The 18,699-nt window shown below is 51.8% G+C and overlaps 1 protein-coding gene across 2 annotated transcripts in view; it reads right to left on the bottom strand.

Annotated features, from left to right (window-relative positions):
* The window catches only part of CAD (carbamoyl-phosphate synthetase 2, aspartate transcarbamylase, and dihydroorotase), a 42,656-nt gene that overhangs the window by 1,242 nt on the left and 22,715 nt on the right, over positions 1 to 18,699 (bottom strand). The window contains exons 25-43 of one of the 2 annotated variants that reach the window (XM_078594324.1): positions 18,215 to 18,397; positions 17,207 to 17,311; positions 14,217 to 14,459; positions 12,908 to 12,989; positions 11,974 to 12,140; positions 11,016 to 11,180; positions 10,223 to 10,354; positions 9,506 to 9,707; positions 9,014 to 9,204; positions 8,123 to 8,263; positions 7,639 to 7,794; positions 6,632 to 6,719; positions 4,842 to 4,904; positions 3,154 to 3,356; positions 2,371 to 2,448; positions 1,503 to 1,715; positions 883 to 1,008; positions 555 to 710; positions 54 to 155 (exon numbers count right to left, since the gene is read on the bottom strand). In XM_078594324.1, coding sequence (XP_078450450.1) covers positions 54 to 155; positions 555 to 710; positions 883 to 1,008; positions 1,503 to 1,715; positions 2,371 to 2,448; positions 3,154 to 3,356; positions 4,842 to 4,904; positions 6,632 to 6,719; positions 7,639 to 7,794; positions 8,123 to 8,263; positions 9,014 to 9,204; positions 9,506 to 9,707; positions 10,223 to 10,354; positions 11,016 to 11,180; positions 11,974 to 12,140; positions 12,908 to 12,989; positions 14,217 to 14,459; positions 17,207 to 17,311; positions 18,215 to 18,397 — 2,796 coding nt within the window. The remainder of the gene's footprint in view (positions 1 to 53; positions 156 to 554; positions 711 to 882; positions 1,009 to 1,502; positions 1,716 to 2,370; positions 2,449 to 3,153; positions 3,357 to 4,841; positions 4,905 to 6,631; positions 6,720 to 7,638; positions 7,795 to 8,122; positions 8,264 to 9,013; positions 9,205 to 9,505; positions 9,708 to 10,222; positions 10,355 to 11,015; positions 11,181 to 11,973; positions 12,141 to 12,907; positions 12,990 to 14,216; positions 14,460 to 17,206; positions 17,312 to 18,214; positions 18,398 to 18,699) is intronic. The other variant, XM_078594325.1, reaches the window with a different exon arrangement.

The raw sequence follows: 18,699 nt of genomic DNA, 5'->3' as shown, positions 1-18,699 counted from the left end.
GAGGCGATATGGGCACGCGGCGCGAGAGACGGTGGCGGTGCCGCCGCACGCACCTTGTTGTAGTCGTCCTCCGAGGTGAAGCGCTCCTTCTGGATGCGCGTCATGTAGAGCACGTCCGTGTCGGGCAAGGCCTCCTCAATGCTGCTCAACTCCACCTGCCGGGGGGGGGGGTTGTTCACGAGAGACCTCGCCCGTCAGAAACAGCTCCACCGACTCAAAACCGGCCGGTGCGTGTGTGCAGCTGTTTGCGCATGTGACGTGCAGATGTCTATACGTTGCAGGTGCGTGTGGAACTGTTATGGGGAGGTGCAGTGTAGCAATTGGCACGCCACGCTACGAACCCGCTGGACCCAAGTTCAATTCACCTCACGGCCGACACTAGTTACGATTATGTGAACTGGTTCTGGGTCTCCCTTAAAATAAGTACCTGGTGAGATGTGTAAACATCACGGCCAGGCGTAGTGCTGGCCACCTACCCACTCGTGTGCCGTGCCGGCTTTCATAGGCGTCTGTAACAGGCTATACGGGGGATCTGTGTCTTTGTCCGTGCATACCTGCTTGATGCCCTTGCTGGCGAGCGACTGCACGATGCGGGGTGGCATGCGCAGGCTTGGGGGCGACACGTACTGCAGCGTGACGCGGTAGAGCGCGAGCAGCTTCGCCAGCGAGTGAACCGTGCGCCCATGCTTCAGGTCTCCCACCATGGTGATCTTTAGGCAGCACAGGGAGAAGAGACACGACACCCGAGCTTTATACTCCCCGCCTCCTCCAGAACTATCCCAAGCCGCGCTCAGAACGATGGCCCCCGTGTCGCTAACCCGGGTCACGGCCTTCACGACCAACTCTAGGCGTATGCAGGGTGGGGACTCCAGCCGGACGTACAGTCATGCCGTTGATGGTGCCCAGCTCCTCGCGGATGGTGAAGATGTCGAGCAGCGCCTGCGTCGGGTGCTCCCCAACGCCGTCGCCCGCATTGATGACCGGGTGCCGGCTGTTCTTGGCCGCCATCTGCACATTGAGGGAGACGTGGTGGTGGTGGTGGTGGTGGAGTCAAACCGTGCCCTGACTTAGCCGCGTCTCTTCTACAAATATCGGCATACGGTTACACCAGCAAAGTTCAGACGCAGCACTGCTCTGCGTACTATTACACTCACCAGACTTGATAGTAAAACACCAACCCACACTGCTATCCCACGAATCCCAGTGTGCGTATGCAGGGCGAGCATAAAGTCCCGATTACGCCTTTACCACTGCGAGCCCGAGGGATCGGTGTACAGGGGACTTCCTGCCGAGCCTGTACAACAGCACAGCCCCCTACACTTCATTCCAGCCTCTTACTAAAGTCCAAGCTGAACCTTAGTCCTCAACACCAAACCCCCCGCACCTTAAACCCAACATTGTAGACCCCAGTACTCGGGGGTTGTGCATTTAACAGGGTCAGAGAGCTCAGTTGGGGCGAGGAGGCTGTGAATGAATGAGCGAGCGAGCGATGCGGCCCCCACCTCAACGGCACCGGGAGCAGGGTGGCGCAGGACGAGCACGTCGGCGTAGCAGGACATGGTGGTGACGGAGTCGGCGAGCGACTCGCCCTTCTGCGCGGAGGAGGTGGCCTCGGAGAAGGTGATGACGCTGCCGCCCAGACGCTGCATGGCGGCCGTGAACGAGCTGCTGGTGCGCGTGCTCGCCTCGTAGAACATGCACGCCATCACCTTGCCCTGCGCGCACAGACGCACCCCGCAACGCCCAGTTATCGCCGGTGCTGAGACACCTGGAAAGCGTCGCTAACACCACCAGGGTCGCTAAAAGTGTCCCACCAATGGCAACACCATCATTATTATTGTTGTTATCCCCGCAACCAGCAACATCACCACCTTCTGTACAAAAACTAACATCATCATTAGGCACTATCATCTGCACCACAGCCATTGTTATCTTAACTAGACCCATTCCCACCATAATTGGTAACGCCACCAGGACCATCATTTACCCTCACCGACGCCGCCATCATCATCAATACCAATTATCAACCAAAGACAAAGATCACCAATGTAGCCATGCAGGCTTCTGTGGCAGTTGCTGTTAGAGGTCCGAGTAAGGCCAGAAAGATGCACGATGGGATCGTGTAGCCACAGCATTGATGTCCGGCCACCTCTATCTCCAACACTCTACACACCGCATCCTACACAATTAAGGCCGAGACGAACTAGGGATGCCCATTGATAACCACCGACGTTAGTCGTGACCGGAATTTAACTTTGTTTGCCGGGTTTGCACCAGAGTACTTACCACTGTGAACACCATTTAAATGTGATAACCACTACCACAATCACCACATTGACATGATTTGCCCGCCATCCCACCCGCTCCCACCTTGAGCACGGAGTCGAGGCTGCGGTCCTTCTGAACCATCATGCGCATGTGGTGAGCGACGTTCATCATATGCGACAGCTGCAACACAAGGGGGTACACAACAACCGCTCATTCAGAGCGCCGGGGTTGGGACGATGTCACACCAGGGCCAACTTGGCAAGTGCCATCATCTTGAGCCCCCACAACCTTGCCTCCCCCTTGTCGTGACCGGTACAACAAACAGGCCGCTGCATACATGCCCTTCATGAATGGAAAATTAAAGAACAAGCTGCCCTAGTGCGACTGTGGCCTTGCAACGCAAACTACGAACCATATAAAGTAAACCACTGTCGCCTGCACTCCCCTTCAACGGAGGAGAAATAGTAAAACGACAAACCCTCTCCTGGAGCCCTCTCAGTGGCTCGCAGGCATCGACATTTTACTCCTGAACATATTGGCATTAGTGCTTATGTTCTCGCTTATCTGGACCTAGTCTGCAGGTTCTCATCTCCCTCTTTGTTTATCTCTGTCATCTCACTAAAATGCGTCTCAGTAAGCCGCATCTCTTGGCACGCCATAGCTCTGCATGCCACTCCAAGAGCCTTTTAATGGGCCAGACACGACCCACGGGCAGCCAGTTTAAGAACCCTGCTGTACCACTGGCGTACAAGTTGTCGCAGCTGCTCATCGGGAACATGTCTCCGACGAAGACTGCCGACTACGATCGCAGTTACATTTCCCCCCCCGGAGCATCGTGGGTAAAAAAGAAAAAAAAAGACGATCTCCACTGTCCTCTGAGCCCACCTGATCCTTGGAGAACTGCCGCACAGAGAGGATGTGCTGGCCCGTGAGGCCGTGCGTGGTCGCCGTGGCCGCCTGGTGCGGGGACACGGAAGAGGGAGGCCCTGCGGCGGCCAGCGACGGGTGCTGCGGGGACAGGGCGAGGCGAGGCAGCGTGGAGGTCGTCGGCACCGGGGCCGCTCCACCGTCTAGGAAGAGGATGTGCTCTGGGAGTGGGCGGGGGAGGTTCAAGGGGAGGTCGTGATTAATGGGGATGGGATGGGATTGGAGAGAGATGACCGTGAGAGACAATGGTGGTGGACAGGTACGAAACGTTATTTGGAAGAAAAAAAAAGGTCAAGGAGGGCCCAAGTCATTTTAAAAATGGAGGTTATCATTTTTGGGCAATTGTGACCCAATTGTGCCATCGGCATCGTGCCATGAAACGACGGACCCATGAGCAATGCATTGCCCAGTGTTTGAGAATGGCCGGCGGAAGGAGCCATCACAGAACTACTTCTGAGATCTCTTCAAGTGACCTCTTGTCCACAAGCACTACGCGGAAGCACTTACCCACGAGCCCCGCTCCAGAGAAATGTTGGTAGCATGGAAGTTGAGCTCATATTTTTGTAATGCTCATATAACACCTGGGATATTGTCGAGTGAAAAATAAAATGAACAAGCCATTGGTAGGCTGGGCTAAGACCATCAAATGTCAACCCGGTTTAAAATCACTGATCATTGGAACCAGCATTTAAACCGTCAAAATGTCCTGTATGCAAATAGCTTTTCTAAAGCTCCAGAGCAACCCGGCCTCCTCTCTTTAGTCAAACAATACAACATATTTGTATGCAGGAAGAGCAAATACCATAGAAGGGAAAAATAAAGCCAGACAAAAAAGCAAGAGATTGGAAAGTCAAAATAGCAAGCCAAGGATGTTAAAACAGATCCAGTAATAAAGCACGGTAATTTCCCCCCCCCCCCCCATTAGATTCGACACGTTTACACAAACACTGTCCAATGCACGAAATACCACTGCCCCCGATAATCATGAGAACGGTTTAAGTTGAATTCAAGGATGATGCATGGCCAACCTTTTAAAACAAAACTGTATACAATTTACAACTTGGACTCAAACTGGACAGGCAAGTTCACAGCACCTGAGCCGAGTTCGAGAGACAACATGATCGAATGATACATCGTTTTAAACTAGAGTGGTCAATGTGCCGACTATATTAGTACAAACCCGTCGGCATTTATTTACGGTGGTATCACAAAATGATAAATATATATGGATTGGAAACGATAAAGGCATGTAATGCATTCATCCTCTGGTGATTCTATGAATTTGTCAGGAGTTGGGGGTCACAATTCCATTAAATTATTAATTATTTTCCTCCACCTCTTTTCAGCCTCCCTGGTTCGTTTGCACAGTTCTGATCCACTCCATTATCCGGAATGGCACAATATATCAGTCGCAAACATCGCAAGTAAATAGATTCTCACGCACACCATTCGATACATGCAATGTGAGCCTAAGAATCTATTGAAAAAATTAATCTAGCGAATCGTTACATCCCTAGGTGGTTGCCCACGTCAGGAGGGAGCGTTGCTTTTGTTACGAGGCCGCATCAGCCAGCGAGGGAGCGATCGGGTGAGCGGGAAGAGGGTAGTGGGGGTGGGGGGTGGCGGTGGCGACGTGGCACAAGTACCAATTTTGGGCAGGTCCTGCTCACTGGGTTTCGTGATGCTCTGCTCCTTGGTGTCGCCGTCAACTGCGCGGGCACGATGCGGCGACACGGCGACCATTATTTCATGCTACCGGATGGCAACGCCGGGAAGCAACAGGTGCCACCATATACACCAGGGCTGGGTGGTCGGAGCAATGATGAGGATCACGAAGATTACGACGATGTATTGACATCGTGCGCTAGCCAATTTGTGAGAATTTGGAAAGGTGCTGTACTCGAAAGTAAAAACCAAAACGACAATGGATGGTTGGGGTTAAATGTCGTGCTACACAGACCATTAGATACTATGTCATATGTTTAACATGCAACACCTCTGCCGACTCACGATTGGTTGGCGGTTTGGAAGGCACCATTCGTTGAGTGTAATTGAGCAAATGTTTTGAAAGATCACAACCTATTGGTTGGTTAATGAAATTGAGATACCTATCCCATGATTAGATGGTGGTAAAGATATCCAATTCCTGATTGGATGATAATGAAAGGCGCTCCTTCAAAATTGACTGAGGAACTACTCGCTCGCAATTGGTTATTGGTTTTCAAAAGCTCAATTTTGACGAGTTGATAGTGGCAACAGCAAACAGGATTGATTTATAGAAAATACCATAACATAATGCAAATCCACCCTTAATTGGCGCTATTGAACGGATAATTCGCAAATGGTTTTCATTGCCGTCCCATTTTACATTAGCCCATTCACAACGAATGCTGCATTAATGATCGTCCTTTTGAGTAAAATGTTTGGTTCACGAATATTTACACCCCTTGTATATAGACTGACACTTGTGCATGTTAAATCACACATTAACAGTGCCTGTTAACGATGAACATAAAAAAATAACAACCAATTTCATTTACAAGCTAGACAATTCAAAAAGTAGAGTTCATCATTAAGAGGCAAACGGAAACGTCAACATTCATTGTGCAAAACACAGACAGTAGTGTGGTCCAACGCCATCATCTGAAGCTACAGCCTCTGTTGCATGGTTTCTGTTACCAAGGCTTTTGTTACCATGGTCCCATTATTATCATGGCATGTCAGAATGCCACCGTGGTTTCAGTTAAATAGAATGTCAAGACGTCTCTCGGTCAGCATTAATTGAACAAAACATTTATGTGGGCCAATTCAAGCATTGGCACAGCGCTCATCTCCAACGGCATTGCCGAGGCTGTGATGGAAATTCCACATTTCCATGGCAGGCGGCCACTCCCCACAGGACGTTTTACTGTTGATTTCTACACACAAATTAGGGATAAATATTACCCGCCTCGCTGGAAGGTGCGAGTCGACGACACGGATATACAGGGGAGCCAACAGTGTTTGTCGCCAAGGAGAGACCGGCCCTCGACATGGTCATGTGGCATTTACACAACTGGCTTGGCCACCGGATGGAGGTGAGCACCGCCCCCACGCTCGTTTCAGAGATGCACAAAACAAACGCTCAGAGGCCATTTCAGATGACGGCGAAAATCTCGATAAAAACCTCTGACGACAGATTAAATCACAGCAATATTTTTTTAAGTCAAAAACAATCAAACGGAAGTGAATTAATGAATGACAAGACAAAATTTCATACACAAACAAGTGAACAACAGAGAATTAATAATGGACGAGAAAACAAGCAAAGAGACAAACAAATAAACGATTAAAAAAATTGCATGTGTGCGTGGGTGCATTTGGGGAAGGGGAACGGTTTCAAAAATCTGATTGGGCGATGGGTCACCGGCGATGTGATGGGGGTCATGGGGTTTACCAGGAAGGAGGGAGCCTGGATCGGATGAGCGGTGGACGCGGGGGGGTAACTGCATCCTCACGGCACGACGGGGGCTCATGGGAGCCACCTGATGGGAAAGACAAATTGAGAAGTGTGTTAACGAGGTTATCCGCCATCATCTAAAGTTCAATGTTAACGTGACATTTTATTGAGGGACTGTTATCTTGGTGTGGTCTGGGACCGTTTCGTTGTTGGTTTTTGCCGCTGTGCCCAAGCTTGATAAAATCACTTGTATAATTATAAAAATCAATTGTCACTTACTTGCCCTTTCCTCTATTTTGCACTCCAATCCTTTGTTTGCTGTTGTAACTTGCCGACCTGCCCCATGCTGGACATCCGTTTAAAAAAGGCTTCGTAGCTCATCAGATTCCTCCAGTCTAAATAAACATTGCAATTCTGATTGTCGTCAACCATCCACCAACTGGATGAAAGCCTCCGCAAGTCCTCGCCATCTCTCCTGGGCCCCTGCAATGCTACAAAACCCATTTTGCTCTTGGACACGAGCCGATTTTAAATTGCTCCATCTCTGCGTTCCCTTCTCCATCGTTAATCTCAACCACCAGTCATCATCCCTGCACGTGAAGTGTTCCGCCCAAGTCCACTGACCTTGCCTTTCTCAACAAAAGCCTGTTCTGTGTGGACAATCACTTTTTTGTGGGTTATAACAAAAAATGTTTATGAACCCACCCCCCCCGCTCTGTTTATTCATGTTTTACTTTATTATCGTCAACTCGTCTTGCCAAGCTCGGCGACAGCCGCTTCATCAACACCACCGTCGAGTCCAGTCAGGGGAGGCCTGCTCATTGACATCGTGCGACACAGTCTGTCGCACACTACATCTATATGGGGCCAATGTGTCCACCGGCTTGACCTCAGGGTAAGGAGTTGGCTGGCCGGTACAGAACCTGTGGAGCAGGCCGCATGACCGGCGTGAGACTTTCAGGGTGAGGAATTGGCTTGTATTGGCGAGGATCGGGGAAACTCACCTTGGTAGGTGGGACGACGTTGGCAGAGGGACAGGCGGGAGCTGCGACACCGGCAACGGCCGCGGTGATGACGGTGGCGGCGGCCGCGGAGGCAGCCAAGGGGGCCAACGGCCATGCCGCCCGCACGTCCTTCCCAAACCCTGGCGGCACCAACACCTGCGCACGTGGCCCCAAGCGGTGGGTCAGAGCCTTCGAGGCTGCAGTGACGTTGCTACAGCTTCCGTCATCGCAGACGGCGTGTCCAACACAAAGCACGTACGCGCTCACACAATAACAGCCGCGAGCCAAATATTGGTTTGACTCCCACGTAATCAAAATCTCCAAAGCAGGACGAAGTGTGGGAATGTGCAGTGCGCGGTGCCCTTGTTTCATGTGGAAGTTCCGACTGATACTTCATCTTACGACGAGATGCCGATAGCCCAAGAGGAAAAAAGATTACAACAAAATTAACTGCCACCACTTGCCCGCCCGCCCACCGACCCACCTGCCCGTCGATGTAGGCCACCTCCCCCCGCAGCACCACACGTCGCACCATCCCCTTCACCCTGCGCCCCGCGAACGGAGTCCAGCGCGACTTGGTGAAGCGCATGTGCTCAGGGATCACCCACTCCTGGTCCATGTCCACCTGTGCCGGAGCAGAGAGTCGGGAAGAAACGACGCCTTAGCGTGTGACGAGGCAGCATGTGCATCAAAGGAGCCCGTTTTTGGACTACTCATTGCTGGGCCTTGGGAATATTATGTCTGGCTGTACAAACTTCACATCTTCTCCCTTCCGGCGTGTATCGGAGGACACGAGGTTCTTCTTGGGCCACAAGCAATCGCGAGCCGTCAGTCCTGTCCTTCCCATACTTTGACAAAAAAAAAACTACAAAATCCTGAAACCAATTTACGGTGAAATTCACCACACAACTTACAAACAATGCCCAGATCTGTGTAGTTATTTGGCAAAACTGGAAATTCTATTATTTCAATAAACAAAACCCCCACATTATCCTGCCAACCAATGCGATCAGTGTGCTTGCGTTATAACCTTTTAGTAATTACCGATTCGCCTCCCTGTGAAATCCAATAAGTTGCTGTGACTGGATTCAAGAATCTATTCTTTTCTAAACATTTCTGGCAAAGGGCAGCACCTATGGTGGCAGCACAGGTGGCGCGAATCCACTTGCATAAGGCACACACAGACACAAATTAGAACGGCATCGATTCTTACACACGCCGATTCATTGGCCACATCGCGAGCTCGAGAATCAACATCAAAATCGACGTTCATTGGCGCGTCGTTAACGCCGCCAGCAGCGGCTGCTGCCGTTTGTCGGCCATGGGACACGGTGCTGGTGAAACAAAGGTGGGGTCAAGTTGCTCGCTTGCTCACCTCCACGTAGGTGTCCTCCTGCTTGGGCAGGTTGAAGATGCGGCGGGGGTTGTCATGGAGACGGGCCACGAGGTCGTCGATCGTGAGTCGCCCCTCGCCCACGGCCGTGAGCAGCAGCGGCAGCATCGTCTCGAGGCCCGGGAAGCCTGGGGGCGGCGACGCGCCGTCCTTCTCCTGCACCGCGTGCGGAGCTGAGACAGCCACGGGCCCAGGGGGCGGTTGAGGGTTAATTCATGGACGGACGAGGATTGAGGAAGGATCAAGAGTGGGTCGTGGGGGGGGGGGGGGGTGTGCAGGTCAGGGGTTTGAGTAATGAAGGAGAGGTCAGGGGAGTGGGGTGAAGGGCAAGCAGAAAATAGCAAGGGGTTGGAGGAGTGAGGGTTGAATGCTGAGGGCCATCGAGGGTGTCGTCATCATCAACTCCAAAACCAACATTCATTATCACCACCATCGTTGTCATCCGACTGCCAGTCGGCACTAAAATGCACGAACCGTGGTCCGTAGCGAAGCAGTCGATGATGTCCATGTTCTCCCACAGCGCCTCCATGTCTTCTCGCGTGCTCAGCTCTGGCCGAACCTGACCCCGGCCTTGACCTATGACCTCCAGGTCGTCCTGGCACAGGAAGAGGTGGTGTGGCGCCACCTCGCAGGTGACATCCAGCCCACTCTCCTTGGCGGCGCGGATGAGTAGGATCTGCAAGAAATGCGGCGTAGAGAAGAGAAGAATCGGGAAGTCAATCGGTCAGGTCAGTCTAAACGGTCAAATCACTCAGTTGATCGTTGTGAAGGACAGGATTCCCCTCGTTAGGCACGGACGTGCTAGCCGCAATTTTGGCTATCCGCGAATCGCATCTGGAACTTTACAAGACTGCATCGAGAGAGGGAAAGGAAGTTATGAAATAAAAGTGATGCGAGAGAATGTGATGAGATAGTGATGGTTAAAGAAAGTTCAATCATAAACTATTTAATACCGTGATATTTATTTTAATTTACTTAATGTTTATTAACAAATATGTTGTTCACGTTAATTTGATGCCAATTTTCATTTCATATCTTATGTATTATCATTAATCCGCAAAACGTTCTATTCACGAGCATCTTCGGAACGAATCCCCCGCTAATAACGAGGAGCACTTTACAGAAAAAAACAAAAAAATTACAACAATGACGACGACCAAATACGGCCCCCCAGGCCTCCCGACTGCGCACCTCTTCCTTGCGGGCGACGTGGCACACGTGCACCGAACGCTTGTGCAGCTGCGCCACCATGAGCACCGCCGCCACCGTCTGCCTCTCGGCGTGCACCGCGATCACGCGGTCGCGCGGCCAGCTCTTGAAGTGCTGCACCACGGCACGCGGAGACGCACACAAACAACCGTGGCGGACACGCGCTCGTTGCGATGCGTGCAAGTTCGATCAATTAGTTATACCCAGGCAACACCCGGAAATATTTAGCAGAATCGCACTCGCTCGAGTACAAATGCTCAATCATATACCTGCACGCACACAATCATTCTGAGGCACACACTAGACAATACACCTGCACAAACATCGACACAAAGGTATGGACCACTCATAATGACCAAAAAAAAACAAAGCGAAGACAAAGGTCCCCCCCATATAGCGCCCTTTTAACAAACTGTTGGGGCAAGTCCTGAAGGCCGGCAACACAGCACACCATGGGGTGGGTGGCAGACACCATGCCTGGTCACTTTTGTCTCTCCAGCGCCGTTTACACACTGCACCAGGTACTCATTCAAGTCGACCAAGGGGAGGCCAATGACCGGTTCAAATATTTACCACTTATTGGTCGTGGGAGAGTATCGAACCTCGGAATCGCTGGATTCGTAGTGCATACCACCAGAACCACTACACAACCATTCCCCACCTAAACCGCACACACACAATCATAACTCCACATACATACTCAACAACGCACACGCGAAAGCACTCCTCCCCGACCGATTGTATCGACGCCATCGTGTGAAAGCAGCAGCCTCACCTGCATCCAGTGCGCCATGTTGTCGAGCCGCAGGGCGGAGTACGTCTCGTTGAGGTACATCTTAAGGCCGGCGGTGGCGCCGCTCAGATCGCGCACGGACGCCGCGTTCTCCACAGAGGCGCCGGCGAACAGCGCATAGTCGCAGCGAGCGCCGGCGCGAGCCGCCTGCCATGCCGCGATAAAACAATCGATATCACCAAGTCAATCATTCGTTCGTTCGTTGTTCGTTTCATGATCATTATACAAACTTCGAGGAACCGATGACGATCATTCGTGGGCACAAGCCCGCACACTGTCAGTAACGGTGCAACCATCATCAGCTATGCGCGGCTCCTCGAGAAGGCTACACCGGAGCAGATGATCGAGGCTTCCTCTCCTCTTTGCCAGACGCAGTTCGCGTTCCGAGTCTGTGCTTGTCATCAATAATAACAACGGTGATCGTGGTAGTGGTGGTGGGGCATCTGACAACTCACTCGAGAAACGATTGTTTTTTTGTCTACCGCCTCCTTTGTATTGCATCTCGATTGTGCCATGTTGCTTGTAAATCTTGTTGATAAACTCAACTATAACATCAGCATGTGATTGGCATACCTTTACAAATAATTGTAGCAAGACATGAGCCTAGCAGACCCATGCCAGACCAGTACAGCAGGATTTCCACACTTGTATGACTGCCTCCATGGTGTCAAACGTGTGTGTGTGCACGCAAGCGTGTGTCTGTATATGCGAGTATTGATGTTTTTACGTTGATCATGTGCACTACAGACACGCCAGCGACAAAACAGACCCTGGCGCATGGTTGGATATTCTTATTCGTGCTGCAGCCGCCCCCTTTTCTCCTGGGTCAGGCTGGGAGTGCATGGGGCGAAGTGCTCAATCAATCCCCCACCTCCCACCCCGTTGGTCAAATGGGCTCTTAGCCGATTGTAGCTCAAGGTTGACGGTCTAACCGACCCACCTTCTGCACGACGGCGAGCGAGTCGAGGTCGGTGACCGCGGGGTTTGTGTTGGGCATGGCGCACACGAGCGTCACGCCACCGGCCAGCGCCGCCGCCGTGCCCGAGCAGAAGTCCTCCTTATGCTCGCCGCCCGGCTCCCGCAGGTGCACATGCACGTCCATGAGGCCTGGTCGGAGGGGGCGAGGAGCAGCAGCAACAACGTGGCGCAGCGAACATGGCAGCATGCGATTGATAGAACGAAGTCTTAACACTACCTCAAAATGTGACCACATTTCCGGACGCCTTCACTTCTGTCATGGCCAACAGGTCCTCTCCGTGACAGAAGTGACCGGAGCGTGCTAACATTAGAAACGCGGCAGTACCAGGTCGGAAACATGTCCTACAGTGTCCGATTAGTGCAACCAAAATGCTCGCGGTGACGGACAATCATCGTTTGCGGGCCGTTTAGAGAAGTGGTAGGACTCGTGTGGCCGTGAGCCATGTCGAATTAAGTCAAGGGCTGTGTCTGGCCCGTGGGTCGTAGGTTTTCCCTCCGCTGGTGTGAAGATGGATGCGAGCCATATCCTATGAAGGAGGCCCGTGAAGAACGTTACTGGTCAATTGGAAGCAGTCGCCCTTCAACAACAACGGATGGCAGAGTAGCGACGCTCAGAACAACGAGCAGAGTGCCGGGTAGCTAAAATACAGGAAAAGTTGGCACAGGAGGGGGCCAAGCTGGTGCATCGCCAGTCATCTCAAACAGTCAACCCATGGCATCTGGGTCTGTCCCGTGACCTCCTGTCAGCGAGCTTTCGACACTTCACGTGGCCTCAAAGTGCACCTGGCCTGGCATAGGCGCCATGGTGACGTCATCGCCAAAGTGGCAAATGGCGGCTGTTGGTATTGCCAGCCGGAGGGGGGAAGGAGTTGGCAGGAAGCGAGCGGGGGCGGCACCTGGGAGCCTGACGATCCTCTGTGCGGTCATGCTGTCCACGTGCGTCTTCACCCGGGGGGCTCCGCCAATCAGACGCAGCGCCTGGGAGGGGTCAGGGGTTGCAAGCAGGAAGCCGCAGTTAGCCGGCAGCGGCGCTTCTCCTCCGAGTGGCACATGTAGGTGTCCCCGTGCGCTCCGGGTTCCCACCATGTACAGCGTTATACAGGGAGGAACAATGTCCCACACCGCCCACCAGGGATTATCTAGCTGTCTGTCTGACTGTCTGTCTGTCTGTCGTGCATAAATAAATATATAATACACACAGCTCTTTGATTGGTGGAGACCTTACAAACAGCTCTTTGATTGGTGGAGACCTACTGCCGGGTACGGAGAGGGGAGGTGCCTAAGGGAGGAGGGTCAGGGGAGGAGCCTAAGGAAGGGGGGAGTCAGGAGAGGGGCCTGAGGGGGGGGGGGGGTTCAGGAGAGGGGCCTGAGGGGGGGGGGGGTTCAGGGGAGGGGCCTGAGGGGGGGGTCAGCAGAGGGGCCTGAGGGAGGGGGGGTCAGGGGAGGGGCCTAAGGATATGGGGGGGGGTGCTCAGGGGAGGGGGCTAACAGAAGGGGGGGTCAGGGGAGGGGCCTAAGGGAAAGGGGGTCAGGGGAGGGGCCTAAGGGGGGAGGGGCCTAAGGGGGGGGGGGGGGCGATAGTTAAGGAGGATGTCTGCCCGGCTACCTAAATTCAAGTTATCTTTTATACATACAGGTACGAACAACAGGTTCCACACTGCCGACCAGGGATTATTTGTTTGTCTGTCGTGCACGAATGCGCTGTCCAACCAAGTTCCTACCTGCCCACTCAGAAGGAACGTGTTTTCACAGCAGGTAGGTAACAATTGACCGATTCAGTAATTAAAGTAAATTAATATGCTCATGTTGCATGCATTAAATTGAACATTTAAAATTTGTTTCATTACTTGATGTACTCAAATTGCATGTGGTGTGGAGGCAGCGTTCGTTAATGTGTTGAGCTATGATTGCAAGAGACCGATTTTGATTTCCAGTTATGGCTAACATCAGTGGCAAACGATATCTGAACTGGTCCTGCCTGTGCCACACCCTCCCCGCCCCCTACTCCCCCCACCGACTAATCCACACTTACCAGCGTGGCCCACGTGATCCCGTCAACCCCCATCGTCACCCAATCTCATCATCATCATCATCATCTTACCTACCGACATCATCGCTGTCACGATCAACATCAGCGCCTTGAGTGGAAGGCGCCTTACAAATAAAGCAAAATTATCATCATCATCGTCGTCGTCGTCGTCTCACCTCGACGAACAGCTTGGTGCACTTGATGTCGGTGATGAGTGGCACGGAGTAGTCCACGGCCATGCGGCGCGTGCGGTACCCGCGCGTCACGAACGACGAGAGGCGACGCCCGCCGGCGTTGCGCATGGGGAGGTTGATGACGAGGTGGAAGTGATTCTCGGCCAGGTAGTCTAGGATCGAACGCTGCTTCTCCCCGCAATCGCCACCCTCTGCGTCCTCAAAGTGCCAGTCCACGGCGCGCACCTGCATGGCGGATGCGACCAGGAGAATGAGATTATTCCAACAGGAGGTGAACGGGATGGCTCGGAGTGGTGTGGGCAGGGGGGGGGGGTGGTCGGAGACAGAGCCAGTGCCACCGAGATCCTGGGTTCAAATTCAGCTTTCAGTGTCGATGTAGGAGGGCAAGTGTCTGTGTGGAGCGTTGGCGCAGCGGTTGGCACGCTGCGCTACGAATCCCGGCGACCAGAGTTCGATTCCCGGTCACGACGAATAATATTTGAACCGGTCTTGGGCCTCCACCCTAGGTTGAATCCGCCTTAAATGAGTAACTACGATGGTGTGCGAGCATCAGTGCTGGGAAGACAAAGGCAGCCTGGCATGGTGTTGGCCACCCACCCCCCCTAGTGTGCCGTGTCAGCCCTCATAGTTGCTGGCTCACGGCACTTGCTCCAATAGGCAACAGGGTGGCGAGATGTTTACTGCCTCGTCTGGTATACAGGAGGTTGTGGCTTTGATCCTGACACTGACGCCTGCTGTATATTTGGAGTTTGCATGTTCTCCCCGTGGTGGAGTGAATTTTTACTCTGGGTCCTCCAGTTTTTCCCCTCCACATTTAGAATCAACATGCGTTTAGAACATTTGGCTGCTAGAAATTTCCACGTGATAAGCCACTTCGTTGAGCTATCATTTGTGATCACCAGGTCACTTCTGAAAAATAACTATAGAGCTTGGTGGGCCTTACCTGGCAAAATTAAAATAGATTACAGGAAAGGCTACACGGGGGATGTTTGTCTTTGTTCATGTAGACGTGTGGGCATGAGAGCACCACTGAAATCCGGTGTTCAAATACAGGTTTCAGGGGCTGTGTAGGGTGGGAGAGCGCCTGTGTGTCCATGCGTCCATGTGAATGTGTGTGTATGCAGGAGTTTCTAAGTCAAAGAGCATCTGTGCCTCACATTTTTTTCATGAGAGCTTCCAAATTCCTGATCCGATTGTCAATAAAACACACTGCACAACTCCCAATAACGATACCCAGATGTGTAGTTTTGGGCCAAACTGACAATGAAATACTTTTAAAAAGTATTAATTTAAAAAATGTTATGCTGTGTGAGAGCCGAATTAGGGTGGCGTGCTTGAGACCGAGCATTGTGGAAGCCAGCACAGCTGCCCGACACAGGAGTTCCGGTTAATTTCCACGAGTTCTGTGCACACATTTCACCCCTCCCCCACCCTACAAGTCAAATCTCCCAAGGCAGTAATAATCAACCTCAGTCCGAAACCCCAAACAATCTTTTCTAACCATATACAAAAGTAAGTTATGGCACCCTGCAAGCACCTGATGGTTGGCTATCACAGCCATAAAGTGGGGATTGCTAGGACTAGAGTTTCACAAGTACAAATAATAGAGGCTCCCTTAATGCACTGGCTTTGGAAGCTTTCTTTGCCTTCTCGGCAGGCAGCTATTGTATGTACTGTACGCAGAATTTATTTCGCAACATACATAGCCCAACCGTGCTAATCGGAGGTATGAATTATAATAATAAATAGAGAGACGCATTTTTAAAAATAAAAACAGCACAGGGTGTGCGTTTACAGTTTGTGCTCTTACAACACTGTGAAGAACGGTCCTAGTATCCAAAAGAAACACAGGCAACTTCATAAACGATTCTAATCACATTGTAACCGACGACAACAGTGCGCGTGCGGGGGAAAAAAACACTCACACTGCCGCAGCCATAGCAGCTCCGCTCCTCCCATGAACGCACACGTCCTGTGTGTGGGATGTCTGCATCCGTGCGCCAATAGGCCACCCCGGGTTTTATATCTTCCCGAGGTCACATGAACTCATTGCTGGCAGCTGCCGACAATCATAAATGAAAACGTGTTCCAACATAACTTTTGGGCGGAGCACCTGATGTTATAATCAGCAGGACAGGTTGATCCTAATTAACGGCAGATTGCCCTGCATTTGCTAATTCAGCAGCTGCAGTTATTGTTAATTTGGTTTCTGTCACGTTGAACTTGTTGGGAAGAAAATAAACCTGTTTTGCTTGTTTTTCCCTTCTCCATATTTTTTCGCAAACACGTCGAGGCGGAGTGCGTATGGTTTAGGATTGTGGCCATGCACGATTCAATTGGGAGGTTGGCGAGATTATAGGTGTGTTTGTGTGTATGTTGCGGGTGTATGTTTGGGTAGTGATAGTGCAATGGTTCCGCAACCCGAGTTCGATTCCCGCTTATGGCCAACACCAGTGGCGATTATCTTAATCGGTCTTGGGCTTCCCCTAGGTCGACTCAGCCTTAAATGAGTACCTGTTGCGTTGTGTAAATGTTGCCACTCGGGAGACAAAGGCTGTGCTGGCCACCCCACCCCCCCGCACGTGCTGTGCTGGCCTTCATCGGTGCTTGCTAATAGCACTCACTTGCCCCAACAGTCTGTGCTGGCTATACAGGATATCGTTGTCTTGGGTTGGTGTGTGGGGAGTGTTTACGGGTCTGTCTGTTGGTTGACCTGGCTTAGTGCACATGTTGGTGTATGGACTTCTATCCGACTCGGCTGGTGTTGGTGTATGTGGCCTCAGTGCCTTTAGCCTGGCACAATCTCTGTAGTGATGTCACGCCACTGTGCAGCGAATGGCCGGTCGTGGTGGTGCGTGTTGCTATGTATTGATGTATGGATTGCCGTGTTTGTATGGATTGCCGTGTATGTGTTTACGCGTGTATTGCCTGCTGTGCGTTTGTGCGCGAGTATGCCGCGGCGTGGCACCCACCTTGATGCCGTGCTCCGTGTAGAAGTCGGCGGTGCCCAGGCTGGCGTACAACTGGAACCCGAGTTTCTCCAGGGTGCGCACCGTGGGGAGGAGCTCGCTTTTGTTCTACAGGTGCAAGACAGCAGCGGGTGGATGCGGCAGGTGAGCCAAGTCGGTGGCGGAAATCAAAGAAATCGGACATTTATTCATAACGACAATGTGCTTCCATGACACGAGGCAGGCCTCTTCACCTGGCTGAACAATAGAGGATGAAAACATATTGGAAGGTGAAATGTAATGGACTTGTAAGAACTTAATAACCATGCGAATCAAAATAAAATTTTCAGTGGCATCTTAACTTGTTGTTCTGGTTGTAACTATTTACCCATGGAAAGAGTTTGCAGGGGATGGGGGGGGGAGCAACGCCCCTCCCAAACTGGACACATTTATTAAAAAACATTCAGTAGGTTACAATTAAGATTAAAAATAATAACTTTTTTAATATGCACCCACGATTCCTAATGTGAGGGACAAAGTGAACCCCTGCCCCCCCCCCCAAATAAGTCAAATTTCGCCTCTGTATTCACCCCTTGTGATGCAATGAATCATCTTAAAAGCGACCGAAGAACGAATGCATCCTTTGTTTTTACCGTTGTAATAACGCTGTGACCGCCAGTGGCTGGAGGGGGCCATGTGAGCCCATTGCATACGTTTACACGAATCAAAACATTGAGGCATCTCTAAGCGCTTACTTGTTTACTCGACTGACATTTTTCTCCATTTATATTCACAGGCTAAGCAGGGGCACTTTCTTGCCTGTATTCCCAGCCAGGCTCGTGGGGCTGAGCATTCAGGCACGAGGGCAGGGGGGGGGGGGGGGAGGTCAGGGGTCAAACCTCGGGCCTTCCATCCTACGCTACTCGATTAACAGCGACAGTAGAAGATGAGCCCTCAACGGTCACAAAGTCCAGGGGAATTGAAGAAGAAGCAGAAGAAGAGGAGCAGCCTTCGCGCGCGTGCGTGACAAACCTTGTAGCTGCCGATTGAGAGCAAGATATTCTCCTTTGGGATGCGGAAGCCGGTGCTCAGCATGGCTTTGAGGTAGGCCTCGTAGCGGTTCTCCCCGAAGCAGGCCACCTCACCCGTGCTTGTCATCTCCACGCCCAGCATGACGTCGGCACCCGCCAGCCGCGAAAATGAGAACTGCGGCACCTGGCAGAGAACGGTTACACGACGACAATGGCGGTGAAGATTTACCCAATAGGAGAGAGCGCATTGTCTTGTCGGGAAAAAACTATAGTGCGGTACTATATACGCCGGTTTATGGTCGGGGATGCATTTCATGAAAGGTGCGATGACGAATGTTGAAACGATGTAAGTCAAAGCGATTTACAAGGGTAGCTGAGAGGAGACGGATACAAGAAAAGGACGGCTGTCAGCGACGTGTGTGGGTTGAGGCGATGCAAATCAGCTCATGGTAGTAATAAAGTGACGACGTATTTGCGAAACGCCGC

The sequence above is a fragment of the Lampetra planeri genome, chromosome 5, assembly GCF_965212315.1.
Source record: "Lampetra planeri chromosome 5, kcLamPlan1.2.h2, whole genome shotgun sequence".
Lineage (NCBI taxonomy): Eukaryota > Metazoa > Chordata > Hyperoartia > Petromyzontiformes > Petromyzontidae > Lampetra > Lampetra planeri.
Note: the sequence above shows the minus strand (reverse complement) of the source record. Positions and strands in the feature narration are given on the sequence as shown.